Source organism: Physeter macrocephalus, chromosome 11 (assembly GCF_002837175.3).
Source record: "Physeter macrocephalus isolate SW-GA chromosome 11, ASM283717v5, whole genome shotgun sequence".
NCBI classification, from domain to species: Eukaryota; Metazoa; Chordata; class Mammalia; order Artiodactyla; family Physeteridae; genus Physeter; species Physeter macrocephalus.
The window spans coordinates 38637565-38653474 of NC_041224.1; the positions used below are offsets into that span (position 1 = coordinate 38637565).

At 39.6% G+C, this 15910-nt stretch overlaps 1 protein-coding gene across 16 annotated transcripts in view; it reads right to left on the reverse strand.

The window, feature by feature from the left end:
• MTHFS (methenyltetrahydrofolate synthetase) overlaps positions 1–15910 on the reverse strand; it is a 324398-nt gene that overhangs the window by 155360 nt on the left and 153128 nt on the right. For 4 of the 16 annotated variants that reach the window (XR_008618542.1, XR_008618540.1, XR_008618541.1 and 1 more), the window contains exon 4: positions 13663–13706. The exons of 11 other annotated variants lie outside the window; for them this stretch is intronic. Coding sequence is in view for 1 of the 5 variants with exons in the window: in XM_055087886.1 (XP_054943861.1) it covers positions 12397–12424; positions 13663–13706 (72 nt within the window). In the remaining 4 variants the exon portion in view is untranslated. Of the gene's footprint in view, positions 1–12381; positions 12425–13662; positions 13707–15910 lie in introns of those variants that run through there. One more of the 16 variants, XM_055087886.1, reaches the window with a different exon arrangement.

Below are 15910 nucleotides of genomic sequence, written 5' to 3' on the forward strand. Positions count from 1 at the left end.
CCAGGCTAAAATGCCTCTTCGGCATGGGATGATTTGGAGCTGAAAACAATCAAGGCCAAAAAGACTCAGGAAGAAACTTTGACCTTCTCCCTAACTGCCTAAAAGAGGACCTGTTCTAGAAGGGAGCTGTCACCACAGGTAACCGTAGTGTGAACTAGGTGTGGTAGACAGGGAGGAACATAGCAAAGTCTGTTTCTTAAAATCCCTCTCTGTGTCCCACTGTCTCTGCTGGTGCAGCAAACATTTGTTTACCAAACACTTGCTTTTCAATCTCCTGGTCAATTGCTTTCCTCCCCTTTGAAGTCACAAACCACTATCCCCAACATCCTCTTTTGTCTTTTGCTGAAGATGGTATTTAAAGTGGGGACTTGGCCATTTTAGCGAGCTACTAAGTTTTCCTGGATCTCTCCCATGTATACATGTTATTAAACTTTCACTTGATTTTTTCTTGTTAATCTGTCTCATGTTATTTTAATTATTAGATCAGCCAGAAGAACATAGAAGGGTAGAGGACAATTTCTTCTTCCCCAGCTATAGTCATCTATTGGATGAGCCAAGGGCCGGGGTGGGAGGTGGGGGTAGATTTGAAGTTAGTTATAAAGTTCTCAAAGGCATAGGAATATTCACACCTTTAAATTCAGTAACCCCACTGTAGGAACCCTTCTCGACAAAGGAAATCATCCTAAATAATGAAATAACTCTATGCACTGTCTCAGCCTGGGTTGCTCAGACAGCCAGGGCGAAATTTTAAACATTTATGTACCACTCCTTTATTATCAAGGAAGCAGGAGTGGGGGGAAAAAGGAGAATGAAGCAGAAAAGGAGAAAGAACCAACATGGGGGGCGAGGAGCTACCCATTGCTTGGTGTTAAGCAAGACTGATTATTTGATCTCAGAAGACCATACAAGGCCATACAATGACCATGAATCAGCACAGTCCATCTGTCAGGAGGAAGTGAAGAAATTATCCCCCAGCTTCCATTTCCCATTGGTCAAAGTCTCCCCAATGAGGCATTAATTCCCTCATACTTCCAGGCTGCACGGGTGTGGATGCCAACAAGGTCCCTCAGTGTCTCACACCTCAGATTCCACAAGGGATCCTGGGGCATGCAATGAAGTACAGTAGGATGTGCACTGAAGTTGGACAGAGTCTATCCGGATGTGGTCACCACAGAGGCAGTTGAGGCTGGACTACATGCCCCAAAGCCATAGAGATGGGGAAGCTAAGAGGATCTGAACAGGACTGATACATGCACAATGTCCATCTCAGTGTGGATTCCAATCAAAAAACACAACCTTTGCAGTTAAATCATCTTCTCTGTGAATCCTAACTCTACTCCTCACTAGTTGTAGGACTTAGGGCAAACTAATTTCTCAGCACCTAGATTTCCACATCTATTAAATGGAAATAATACCTACCACATAGGAATGTTTCAAGGTTTGAATGAGATAATCTGTGTAACACATGTGGACTAGAACATAAACTTAGCAAAACTAAATTCCCCTCTCCCTATAATAATAAATTGAAAATAACATATATTTCCAACCATAGAGGAATGGTTAAGTAAATCATGATGCAGCCAGGTAATGGATCTTCTCTGTGCATCCTTTAAAAATGACAATGGGGACTTCCCTGATGACACAGCGGTTAAGAATCCTTGCTCCCAATAATGCAGGGGCCCGGGTTCGATCCCTCGTCAGGGCACTAGATCCCACATGCATGCTGCAACTAAGAGTTCTCATGCCCCAACTAAGAGTCCGCCTGCCGCAACTAAGGAGCCCGCCTGCTGCAACAAAGACCCAGCGCAACCAAATAAATAAATAAATATTTTTTTAAATGACAAAGAATATGTGGGAAAATGGAAAATGGCTTATGTATTGAGGAAAGGCAAATACAAAATTGTGTGAGTAAAATGCGGGAGGAGGGTGTTGTATGCACACAACATACTGTGTGCAAATACTTAGTGATGTGAACACATGTGGCATTTCTTGGGGAAAGATTTGAAAACACTAATGAGTAATGCTACTAATGACTAATGTGTTTGGAAAATACTTATGTGTAATGTTAGTCAATACCATTCACTCTTTTTCCTTGTTAACAGAACTCCAAATTTGTTCAGTGTGGCAATGTGCCCATCACCAAATGACCAATCATGATTTGTTTCAACCAGTCTGGAAACTCTTTCTCTCCAAATTCCCAACCACCTTAGCAACTGAAGAAGGCCATGTGATATGCTTCTGGAAAAAAAAATGGTCTAATGGAAAATCTGCTCTATGGAGCTTAGGAAAGCCTTGATTTCCTGATAAAAAAAAAGAAGAGTAATATGGCAGGCACTGTCCCTTCCCCTTTCTTTCCTTGGATGTAGATGTAAAGTCTGCAACTACAGCAACCATCCTGTGAACATGAGGTGACCAGCATGAGAGGAGGGTCCAGAAATTCAGCCCTGTCATTTTTGAGCCACTAAATCAACATCAAAAACTACTTTCAATCTCTACACATTTATTTGTTTAAACCTCTACGGCCAGGTGTTCTGTTACTTGTAACCAAACCAACTGATATAAGACACCGTGCTAGTCAATTTACATTCCTATATCATTGATTTTTACAGTAGACATTTAAGGTATGTTTTATCAATATAATTCCCATTTACAAATAAGTAAACTGAGAACCTAAGTGACTTATCCAAGGTCATCGCAATATTACATCTCCAAACCAGAATTCATACCCAATCCTTATCTTAGAGTCCTTTCCACAGCCTTCATAGAACATAGTTGTGTACAGAATACAAGGGAGATTATAAGGCAGAGAAGCCATGAGGCTGGTTAAGAGGCACCGAGTCCAGGTTAGAAATGGTGTTGTGTGCCATGCCAGGGGTTTTGACTTTATTTATGGGTGATAGAGAGCAGCAATATGTCAAGACCTACCCTTCAGCAAACATCGCTGCCATGTTCCCAAGGCATTGTGCATGATAGAGCTCAATAAATAATAAATGAATCCACCCATCAATCAATAAACCAATAAATAATTGGATAAAATTCTCCATGTACACATGGAGAATGAATCAGAGTAGACAAGGTTAGAGGCAAGAAGACCATTTAGGAGATAATTGCAATACCTATTCCACATGAGAGATGTTAAGTAATGAACTATGGCAGTGTCTATAGGACAGGAGGGGGGAACAAATTCAAGAGCAATTCAGAAAACAGAATTGATAGGGTCACAATTATCACACGGCTACTGGCTTGTCTTCTTAAAAGAATATTTTTATTAGGTCACTTGGCTGACCAAAAACCTTCAGTGGTTTCCCACTACTTGCAGATAGGTTACATCCTAAAGTTTGCCACCTGGCGTTCATGGCCCTTCATTAGATTCTAGCTCTAAATCTTCAGAGTAACTATTCATCAAAAACTGTTGAATAGAAAGACAAGTTAATTAATTATTTAATTTGCATAACATTTAATCATGTACAAATACCTTCATCTACATTATTTATTTGTTTGGGTCCTCCCTCATTTGCTATTTATTGTTTCCCAACAACCATGTGAGTTAAGCAGAGGCAGGACTGGGCAGTTACAAGTTGCATCGTCTTACAGATGAAGAAACCAAGATTCAGAAACACCAAGTGTTAAGTTGACCCTCTGGTCAGACCCTCCCCATCTGCTGCCTCTGTACTCAAGATGAATCCTGTACTGCAACTTGACCCCAAGGTCATGGTCAACTTACTCAGCTTATTGGCCCCAGAACAGAGGGCATGCCTCGTATCCACTGACTCTGTCCAAACCTCAGATGAACTCATGATCAAATCCCACATCCAGAAAGCTTTCTGAGCAAGAAAACTGAAGTCATCACTCTTAACCCAGAAATTGGTTTACAGATCTTTGTCCCACACAGATGGATCATAAACTGCTCTGTTGAACACTGTGTCAAATATGAAACTTCTGAAAGCTTTTTAATGGGCAAAGATGGTTCTAAATCTTTCACAAATCTTCTCCTAATGATTGCTGTGGCAAATATTTTCCCTCTGGCTGGACTGTATGTCAATATCTAGAGTTTCTGACTAACCACAATTCATCCTTCAAACCCTGCATTAAGTATACCTCCTTCAGGAAGTCCTCTGGGGTAGAGTTGGCTTTCTGTCCACCAAAGATTCTGCTTCCTTTCTATAGGTTTGAGCTGTTTCTGGAGAACGGCTGCCCAGCCAGGGACAGCATTTCCAACCCTTTAATGCCTAGATGGGGCCATGTGACTGGTTCTAACCAATGAAATGTGAGGGAAAGGAATGAGTATCACTTCCAGGCCAAGATGATTAAAAACTGGGTGTATCTTCCCTAATCTCTCTATTCTCCCATTAACTGGCCAGAGTTCAGCACTCATGGAGACCTTAGAAGCCACAACATACTGAAGATGCAAGACTTTTGTTGGATTGAGTCTCCAGACTTGGAGCAGAACTTCTCTATCCACTCAATCCCTTACCCCTAACCCCAGTGCCCATTAACCAAGAACACCTGAAATCAACTATTAAATGAGTGAGAAATCTCTTTTATAATGCCAAGCCCTTGAAATTTTGGATTTTGTTGTCATTGCTGCTGCTGTAGCTAAAATTATCATGACTAATATACCCTATAAATCCCTTCAATAGTGTTTAACGTTTTTTTTTAAAGCTCTACTAACTTCATGAAAAAGCTATACTACAACTTGCATGGTTGTTCTTGTTGTATTAGAATATAACACAGTCATTTTTGTGTCCACCTTTCCTACAAACTTATATCTCCCCCTTATTTGATTTCAGTATTGATCCCCACTCATTCAACATACTTTTACATAAAACTATTTTGTCCTCTAAGTGAGGAGACTACAACAATGTAGTTCTTATTATCCGGGTTTTACCCAAAACAAGCAAAAAAACAAAAACCATCAAGGCTCTGAAAGTTTAAATTGTCAGTGTAGCCTGAGTACAGACCCCAGGTGCCACATGGTTTGGTGCCCAGTAATGATAATCTCTAACTGATTCCCATTTCGATGTATATGGCCAAGGTGCCCTAGTTAATACCTTGTCTTCTGATATAGCAATGTTTTCTTCTCTTTTGTTCTTTTAGAAATTTTTAAGAGATTTCACTACCTGGTGGAATACATGAGGGATGATCATTCTCTCATCCTCAGGCCAGGCTCAGCCCAGCCTGGGCAAATCCCATCTCAGAAAACTGGTTGTCATAATCTTCTATCTAGATGCAATGCCATTCTTAACAATATTGGGATTTCATTAATAAGAGAAAGAGAGTAAATGGCTACTGAGTAGAAAAACAGCAGTTTCTGCCACATTACTCTGTTATGTTCAGGGCTAAATTCCCATTGAAATAAGAGCCAATCAGAGTTCTTAATTGGAATATCCAGGACACAGCCAAAGTAAGCAGGTAATGGTCCAAAAGTATTAAGCATGAATGATCTTTGACACTATAAAAAGTCCAACAAAGGAGAAACTACAGCCAAAGGGGACACAAACAAGGGATCTGGACAATAAAGCTGAGAGTTTAAACAATGATCTGTCCACAGCCCACAAGATGATTATGAAAAAGAAATGGTGCTTTGCCTCAGCCCAGAGCTGTTTGGGCATAAACCAGTTGCAAGTGTGGTTGGTCCAAGGTTTACTGAGATGGCAATGGAAAATTTGTCTGTAATGGAGGTGGGTGCAGAAGAGCAGCTATAAAACTGCCATGTAAATGATGTTACACTCCTATTCAAGAACCTTGCTGGCCTGGTTCTAGATGGAAATTGGAACCTAAGCATTCATCTTCCCATTCTCGTGATTTTCTAATAAAATATCTAAAGACATGAAAAATAGGAAATTTTGTATCAGTGCAATGGAGGGTGCCATAACAGGCTAGAAAATTTATGTAAGTTGTGTAGAATGGAACTGGTTGGGAAATTGGAAATTTCTAATCATCTCTTAACTGATAGCATCTGAAAAAAAAGCTCATCTAGAAAGCAAATTGGAAGTCTCCCTAATAGAACCACAGAGCACACCTAACTGGCAATGGTAGTGTTTAAAAACAAGTACAAGTAAAATCTAAAAAAGAGTGGATATATGTATACGTATAACTGATTCATTTTGCTGTACAGCAGAAACTAACACAACATTGTAAAGCAACTACACTCCAATAAAAATTAAAAAAAAAAAAAAGAAAACAAGTAGAGGTAGAAGGGACACAAAGCTTATCCCTATAAATTATTTACGGACATGCCCCTGTATAGGGCACAAAGCGGTTGTCTATATTTCTCGTCTCCGGCCTTTACATGAAATTAATTGAATAGTAAGAAAAGCAACGGTGTTACCTGCAGTGGGCTCCAAAGTCATCATTGGGGGAGGGGTAGTGTGCAACTAAATAAGCTGCCCTAAAACAACACAGAAAAGCAACTGTTCCCCATGGCATGGTTAACTCTGGTAGCCTCTCCCTCTGTAATATCCACCACCAGGTAGAACTCTCTAGCTTGAAGAAACTCGTCTGCAAACTTGCAGCAGCAGGAGCAGAGACAAGACTGTCACAGGACAATTTAGATGGAAGAGACCCAGACAGTATTGACCACTAAGGAAAGTGCAAGTTCTCACAGGACAGAATGGAGGGACTTTACAGTCTCTCCCAGGTCACGTATAGTGGGTGAGGGAGTAATGAGTAAAGCAAGGGCATAACCACAGATGACATCCAGCAATGGCAGTAGTGCTGGTTAGATATGGCTGTGGCAGCCCTGCTAACAAAGATAGGGATAAATAATCATTCAGCGCACTAGGGTAGATCCTACTAAAGATCTGCCTGTGGTTATAATTCCCTCCCATCCCTCACAGGTAAATGGACATCTAATCTAACAAACCCAACTACTGTGGAAAAAACATTTCCTTTCCCGTTTTTCTGAAACTGAAAGATTTTAAAGGGATCCATACAATTTTTAATAGCTCAAGACTCAATCATGGGAAGTCATATACCTCTCTCTGTCTGAATGAGAAAAAAAAGTCCCTGAACATATGAAAAGATTAAGGCATTGGGCTTCCCTGGTGGCGCGGTGGTTGAGAGTCCGCCTGCCGATGCAGGGGACACGGGTTCATGCCCCGGTCTGGGAGGATCCCACATGCCGCGGAGCGGCTAGGCCTGTGAGATCCCGGTCCGGGAAGATCCCACATGCCGCGGAGTGGCTGGGCTCGTAAGCCGTGGCAGCTGAGCCTGCGGGCCCGGAGCCTGTGCCCCGCAACGGGAGAGGCCACAACAGTGAGAGGCCCGCGTACCACACACAAAAAAAAAAAAAAAAAAAAAAGATTAAGGCATTAAGAAAAAAGAAATATATCATAATCACTTTGAATGACAATGGTCTAAATGCACCAATTAAAACACAAAGACTATCAGAGTAGATCAAAAAACATGACCCAGCTATATGTTGTCTACTAGAAACCCACTTTAAATATAAAAATACACAAATCGTATATCTGATAAGGGGTTCATATCCAAAATATATAAAGGATTTATACAACTCAACAGCAAAAAAACCCCCAAACAATCCAATTAAAAAATGGGCAGATATATGTATACATATAACTGATTCACTTTGCTGTACAGCAGAAACTAACACAACATTGTAAATCAACTATACTCCAATAAAAAAAAAAAAAAAATGGGCAGAGCATATGATCCTGCAATCCCACTCCTGGGCATATATCCAGAGAAAACTATAATTGGAAAAGATACTTGCACCCCAATGTTCATTGCAGTGCTATTTATGATAGCCAACACATAGAAATAACCTAAATGTCCATCGACAGATGAATGAATAAAGAAAACGTGGTACATATATACAATATATATATATACTCAGCCATAAAAAATAATGTCATTTGCAGCAAAATGGATGGACCTAGAGATTATCATACTAAGTGAAGTAAGTCAGTAAAAGACAAATACCACATGATATCACATATGTGGAATCTAAAATATGACACAAATGAACTTATGTATGAAACAGAAATGGACTCACAGACATAGAGAACAGACTTGTGGTTGCCAAGGGGGGAGGGGGAGGGAAAGGGGAGAGGGATGGATTGGGAATTTGAGATTATCAGATGCAAACTATTATATATAGAATGGATAAACAGCAAGGTTCTACTATATAGCACAGGGAACTATATTCAATATCCTGTGATATACCATAATGGAATAGGATATGCAAAAGAATGTGTGCGTATATATATATATATATATATATATATATATACACACACTATATATATATATATATATATATATATAGAGAACAGACTTGTGGTTGCCAAGGGGGGAGGGGGAGGGAAAGGGGAGAGGGATGGATTGGGAATTTGAGATTATCAGATGCAAACTATTATATATAGAATGGATAAACAGCAAGGTTCTACTATATAGCACAGGGAACTATATTCAATATCCTGTGATATACCATAATGGAATAGGATATGCAAAAGAATGTGTGCGTATATATATATATATATATATATATACACACACTATATATATATATATATATATATACTCACATATATAACTGAATCACTTTGCTGTACAGCAGAAATTAACACAACATTGTAAACTAACTATACTTCAATAAAATAAATTTTTTTAAAAACAGGGCAGGGCTTCCCTGGTGGCGCAGTGGTTGAGAGTCCACCTGCCAATGCAGGGGACACGGGTTTGTGTCCCGATACGGGAAGATCCCACATGCCGCGGAGTGGTTGGGCCTGTGAGCCAGGGCCGCCAAGCCTGCGCGTCCGGAGCCTGTGCTCTGCAATGGGAGAGGCCACAACAGTGAGAGGCCCGCGTACCGCAAAAGAAAAATAAATAAATAAATTAAAATTTAAATTTAAAAAGGGCAGAGGATCTGAATAGATATCTTTCCAAAGAAAACATACAAATGGCCAACAGCTACATGAAATAGTGTTCAACATCACTAATCATCAGGGAAATGCAAATCAAAACCACAGTGAGTTATCACCTTATACTTATTAAAATGGCTGTTCTCAAAAAGACAAGAAATAACAAGTGTTGACAAGAATGTGGAGAAAAAGGAACCCATGTGCACTGTTGGTAGGAATGTAAATTCATGTCACCACTATGGAAAACAGTAAGGGTGTTCCTCAAAAAATTAAAAATATAAACATCATGGGAACCAGCAATTTCACTTTTGGGTATTTATCCGAAGGAAACAAAAACACTAACTCAAAAAGATATGTGCACCCGCATGTCACTGCAGCATTATTTACAATAGCCAAGACATGTGAGCAACCTAATTGTCCATTGATGGATGAATGGATAAATAAAATGTGGTACATAAATATATAATGGAATATTATTCAGCCATAAATAAGAAGTGAATCTTGCCATTTGTGACAACATGGAGAAACCTTGAGGGCATTATGCTAAGTGAAATAAGTCAGACAGAGAAAGACAAATATCATGTGATCTCACTTACATGTGGAATCTAAAAACAACAAGAGGAAAGCTACATACTGGGAGAAAATATTTGCAAAAGACACATATGATAAGAGACTATTATCCAAAATATACAAAGAACTCTTAAAACTCAACAATAAGAAAACAAAAAACCCAATTAAAATATTATACTCCCAATTTCTCCTTCTCAACCTTTTGTTGTCATATATTTTGCTTTTATATATGTTATAAACAGACAGTACATATTTTTGCTTTACACAATCAGTTATCTTTTAGGGAAAAATGAATTTTATATTTCCTCTCATTTAATTCCATTTCCAATGCTCTGTATTTCTTTGCATAGATTCAAGTTTCTGTCTGGTATCATATCCCTTCTTCCTGAATTAGTCCTTTTGTATTTCTTATAGTTCAAGTATGCTGGAAGTAAATTATCTCAGTTTTTTCCTATAAGAAAGGTTTTATTTTGGGGAGATATTTTGCTGGGGATAGCATTCTGGGTTGATAATATTGTTTTTCAGTACTAGAGATGGCACTCCACCGTCTTCTGACTTGAACAGTTTCTGATAACGTCAGCTGTAATTCTTACCTTTGTACAAGTATTCTCTTTACGTAATGTATCTTTTTTCTCTGACTGCCTTTAAGATGTTCTCTATCTTTAGTTTTCAGTAGTTTGCATATGATCTATCAGATGGTTTGGTTTGGTTTTACTTAGCATGCACTGAGGTTCTTGGATCTGCTATTTGTTGCCTGTTATTAAACTTGAAAAATTCTTGGTCATCATTTCTTCTGTCCCATTCTCTTTCTTCTCCCAGTCTTGGAATCAAATTACATTTGTTCAACTGTTCAATATTGCCCAGTGATATGCTGATGAATGTGCAACAACAAGCTCTCTACTGGGAAAAAGAGCCCTGATGTGTGGCATAATTTCCTTTGTGACATTCCCAAGTTCTGTGTCATCTGAGTCTGGTTTGCTTGACTTCTTTATCTCTTGACAGTGTATTTTTTTTTCTTCCCTCTTCATATCCTCATAAATTTTTGTTGAAAGCTGATCATCTTATGTAGGACAGTACAGAATGAAATAAATTATTGTTATGCTTGGAAATTCCTTTCCTTCTGCTAGGTCTTTAATGTGAGGTTTGAATCAATTTAGTTAGAAGTTGAATAGGTTTTGGAATTTGTCGGGGTGGTTACACTAAGTGCACTACAGTCTTCAAAATCCTTTAGTGTTGATTTTTGTTTAGAGTAGGGGCAGGTATGCCAGAGGGTTTTTCTTAATGTATGCTCCATCCATAACTTTAAGGCTTCCCTTTGCACTGAATCTTGAAGAAGGTCTCTTTGCATGCTCTTGTCCCTCTCCCAGCAGTATACTACTGTTATTTGTTACTCGACACTTGATAGCCTAATAGGGTGAGGATACAAAGTGAAAGGAAATGTTCTCATTGTTCTGATTAAGTCTCACTCTTGGGCAGCCATGCTATTGGTACCCCTAAGTCTCAAAAGTGGGACATTATCAACGATCCTTCCCTGCCTTCAACTGTAGATCTATACCCAGTATATCTTCCTGCCCCTCCCTTAAGGATATAGGGCTTGTTCTATTCCCTTCCCACAGCTGCAGTTTTCACCAGTAACCAGCAGGTGAGCGTTTTTGCCTGTTCTTCGGGGCTTGAGGCTTTTGTCCCATAGAGGAAGATATGCTGTGCCCCTCCACCAGGTCTGCACCACAAAAGACACTTTAGTAGGTTTCTCACCCTGCTGCCAACCTTTTTTGAGGCCTCCCATTGAGGTCCTTGGAGAAGAGCTTCAAATGAGTATTAATTCTCCTTGTGTCTGTAGCCCCCAGAGGTTCTATCTTCTCTCACTAGCCTGTACCTGCCTTTAACATTTTGTTTAAAATCTTAGCTGAATTCTTACAAATATCCAGAAGCATCTGCCCCAGCTAAGCCAGTACATATGTCCTATCTCTCCCTCCTTATTTTTTAAGTCAGTTGGTTTTCCTACAACTTCAAGTCTCTGGTAGATTCAAAGAAAGTCGTGAATCTGTAGGTTTTCAAGTGTTGTTTTGGTCATAAGTGTAGAAATTATTCTCTTTTCAGCTTTCTACATCACAAACAGGAGCCAGAGTTCCAGATGTGGATTATTTTAAAATTATAAGACACTGTGTTCAACTTTATGGTAATAAATTTCAAAATCTCACCAAAATGTATTTATTTCTGCAAATCTTGTTTTCAACTTAAAATTATAAAATATTTTGCTATTATTATGAAAGATTGGAGATAGGTAACTGTTTTTTTTTCTTTTTTCTTTCTTTTTTTTTTTTTTTTGATAACCTGAACTCAGTGGGACACAAACCTAAATTTTTTTTCTTTCCAACCACTGCAACCTTCAACTCTGCCTTGTCTGTTTCTCTTATCAACACCTTGATGACATTGAGGGCAAAACCTATAGCTTTCTGGTCATTTTTAGATAATTTTTTTAAGTTCAGTCCTATTTAAAACTTCAGATTCTTATCATCCTACCCATCTCCCCAGCTGCTCTCTTGGCTGTACTGACTGGGCAGCCATGTCCTCTGCAGAACAGGCACTTGGCTGGTTCTCAGGGGAGAGCACCACAAGTTCTTCAGAAGGTAGTCTCCATTGTACAGTTGCCCAATGTGGGAAATCAACCCTAGACTGCCCTCTTCTGAGTCAGACTCAGCCTCTGCCTTGTGGTACTTCCCCGAAAGCGTCTCACTGTCAGATCTCCACTCTTGGCTTAGAGGCATGGGGCTGATGAATTCCTAAATGTTTAGTCTTCTGCTCAGTGGTATAGTTGACACACCAAGTGAATCATTTTGTTAACACTCCCATCCTCTACAGGACAAAATTATTTTCAGCAATAAACATGAAATGAAACAAATAATCATAGCCAGGAAAAAAATGCCAGAGAGAAAAATGGTCATTGAACTTCATATATACAATCATGCCTGTAAAAAAAGAAATAAAATAAATATTAAAGCACAAAAAGTTCAAAAGTAAGGGATTACTTCTTTTTAGATAATCTAGCTTTAAAAAGAAAAACTTGTACCTACATATTGGCCTGTCACAGTAATGAATAATATCATTATGGTTTCTATTTTCAAGGCTTAATATCTGCACATTTGTCAATGACTTCTAAAAATTGATGTTCTTTTCATGTTCACGTTCAATAGACAGTATAGCCAGATTTATCATGTTATTTTGCTTGTAGTTGATAAAAGAACACCCTTTATAAATTCTAATGTCAAAAAGTTTCTGTCACAGGAAGCAAGAGATATACAAATAGGAAAAATCTTAAGTATAAGTTAGACAGAGATTCATTAAAAATCCCATTTCACAATAAATTCCAGAAATCAAAATAATGTCCATGTCTTTGTTTCTTTGGGATTGACTCTGGAGACATTCAGATAGAAAATTTTCACTAAAATGTTATCACCAGAAAATTCAACATAAAGGTCTATTGCATTTGGTAAAATCTTCTGAAGTTTTTCTTCTTCTGCAAAGATCAGAGAAAATGGCTGATAATAACAAACAGAGACACTATTTGACCCACTGCTTTAGAAAGATTGCCTGCTTTTTGGTGAAAATAATTGCGCTTTTGGCTTCTCCTGGCAGCGAGGACCAACATCTTTTGTCATTTCTCTGGGCATTCATAGAATGATAGAATTGAAGTCACTCAGGTCCTATTTCTTTGTCCTTACAATCACTGTGCTACACTTATAACGTGTTTCTAATCCACTGTATAGTTGTAGATACGTATAGTACAAGGAATGGAGATACCAATTGTTCCTGGAAAAAGCTCAAATGATTCAGAATCCTTATGAACTTACTCTCCAAAGGAATGCCTGTATCTGAGTCCATGGGCAAGGAGCGGGGAGGGGCATGTGCCGCTGGGAGTTGTTCGAACTAACTTCCATGTAGATTACAATGTTTAATAAATAAGTAATAAATATGTGCAAAGGTGAGGCATAGAGTAAGTCTCCTACATACGAACGAGTTCTGTTCTGAGAGTGTGTTCATAAGTCCAATCTGTTCGTAAGTCCAACAAAGTTAAACTAGGTCCCCAACTAATACAGTCGGCTATATTGTACTGTACTGTAATAGGTTTATAATAATTTTCACACAAATAATACATTAAAAACAAACAAAAAGTAAAGAAAACGTTTTGACTCTTACAGTACAGTACCTTGAAAAGTGCAGTAGTACAGTACAACAGCTGGCATCCAGGAGCTGGATTGAGTGAACAGGCAAGAAGAGTTACTGACTGGAGGAGGGCGAGGAGGTGGGAGATGGTAGAGCTGAAGGACCGTCAGCAACAGGAGACGGAGGGCGAGCTGCAGTTTCACTCACGCCTGACGTGGATGGCATAGGTTCCTTGCTGGAACCAGATGCACATTCGCATCTTTGAAAGTTCGCAACTTGCAGGTTCATAGATAGGGGGCTTACTGTTCACACACACATTGCTAGAACTCAGTAACTACAGCAGCTGTTAGAACTTAGACTAAAATAATTAGGTGGGGGGAGGACAATTTTATTATTGACATTGTTTAAAATTGGCAGTGTAGGGTGATAATAAAAAGCAGACCATTTTTAGCTGGTGATACACCACAATGACAGCTTACATAGGCCGGCTTCAGAAGTGGGGCTGGTGAGAGTCATGGGATGAGTCTGGGCCTTCTGCTAAGACACAGGGAGATGTCTCTGGCACCCCTCTTGAAGTGGAGTATTCAGTACCTATTTTCCTCAGCGTTAGGACTCTAGCAGGAATTCTAAACATGGAAATGCTTTTTTTTAAAGATATTTTTATTTATTTGGCTGTGCCAGGTCTTAGTTGCAGCATGTGGGATCTTTAGTTGTGGCAGGCGGGCTCCTAGTTGTGGCATGCATGTGGGATCTAGTTCCGTGACCAGGGATTGAACCCAGGGCCCCCTGCATTGGGAGCACAGAGTCTTAACCACTGGACCACCAGGGATGTCCCAACAACATGGAAATTCTTGCCTATTACTCTGTTTCACACAATCTTCCTCCTCTCTGGTGTAACTCCTGCATTTCAAAGAGAGAAATCCCATCCAATAATGTCGTCTGGTTATATTTCAGTAGCTCCCCAACACTGAAAAGACGATGCTTAAACTCCTTAACACAGGGAATATGAAAGAAGAGGGGCAAAGAGCTAACATTTGCTGAAATTCTACTATGTGCCCACCACTTTACATGAGTTATTTTATTTAAACCATACAACCTCCGTGAGAGGTAAGTATCATTATCCTAATTTTTCAACTGAGGAAGCTAAGACAGGGAGAGATGAAGTCTGTGAGACACAGAGTGATTAAGACCTAGTAGCACATAGCTACAAGCAGAGATCTGGGATTTCCACCTAATTCTAAATCTGAAATTGGACCCTGAACCTAAGTCAGTTTCCAAGCCCAGCTGGTCCTAAGACTCTATGCAACCCTCTTTCATCATGGACCTTCCTCTGTCTTTGAGCTGGAGAGTCCCCCATATACACACCTTGGTTGCACATTGGAGTCACCTAGGAAGCTGTTTCCAAATATTAACAGGGGTGGGAGGGGCTGGAGAAGGATAAGCCCCAGGGATTTTAACATGCAGCCAAGACTGAGAACCACTGCTTTAGAGCTTACGTCTGCTCTTTCCCCCACATCCTTTGTTCTAACCTCACTGAGGTACTTGGGGGTTCCCCTACATGGGTCGTGTTAGTTCACACCTCAGGGCCTTTGCACTTGCTGTTCTCTCTGGCTAGAAAATCTCCCCATGATTTCTCTGTCTGCCCATCCCACAGGATTCAGCCTCAGTGTCACCTCCTCCGGATCTTTCCCCAGATGGCCCTGGACACAGGTTGTTGTTCCTCTACCCTCAGGCATTTTGTGCATAAATTTGCCGACACTTATCCCAAGTTATTTTCATTATTTTTTTGTCCTTTCTTCCCTTCTAGAATCTGAGTTCTTTTTTAAAAAAATTTTTTAATTTTGTTTTTTCACACTTTTATTGGACTATAAGTGCTTTACAGTATTGTGTTAGCCTTTGCTGTACAACAAAGTGAATCAGCTATATGTTTACATATATCCCCATAGCCCCTCCCTCTTGAGCCTCCCACCCACCCTCCCTATCCCATCGCTCTAGGTGGTCACAAAGCATCAAGTTGATCTCCTTGTGCTATGCAGCAGCTTCCCACTAGGCAACCATTTTACAACTGGTAGTGTATATGTGTCCATGCCACTCTCTCACTTTGTCACAGCTTCCCCTTCCCCTTCTCCGTATCCTCAAGTCCACTCTCTAGTAGGTCTGTGTCTTTATTCCCATCTTGCCCCTAGGTTCTTCATGACCATTTTTTTGTTTGTTTGTTTTTAGATTCCATATATATGTGTTAGCATACAGTATTTGTTTTTCTCTTTCTGACTTACTTCACTCTGTATGAC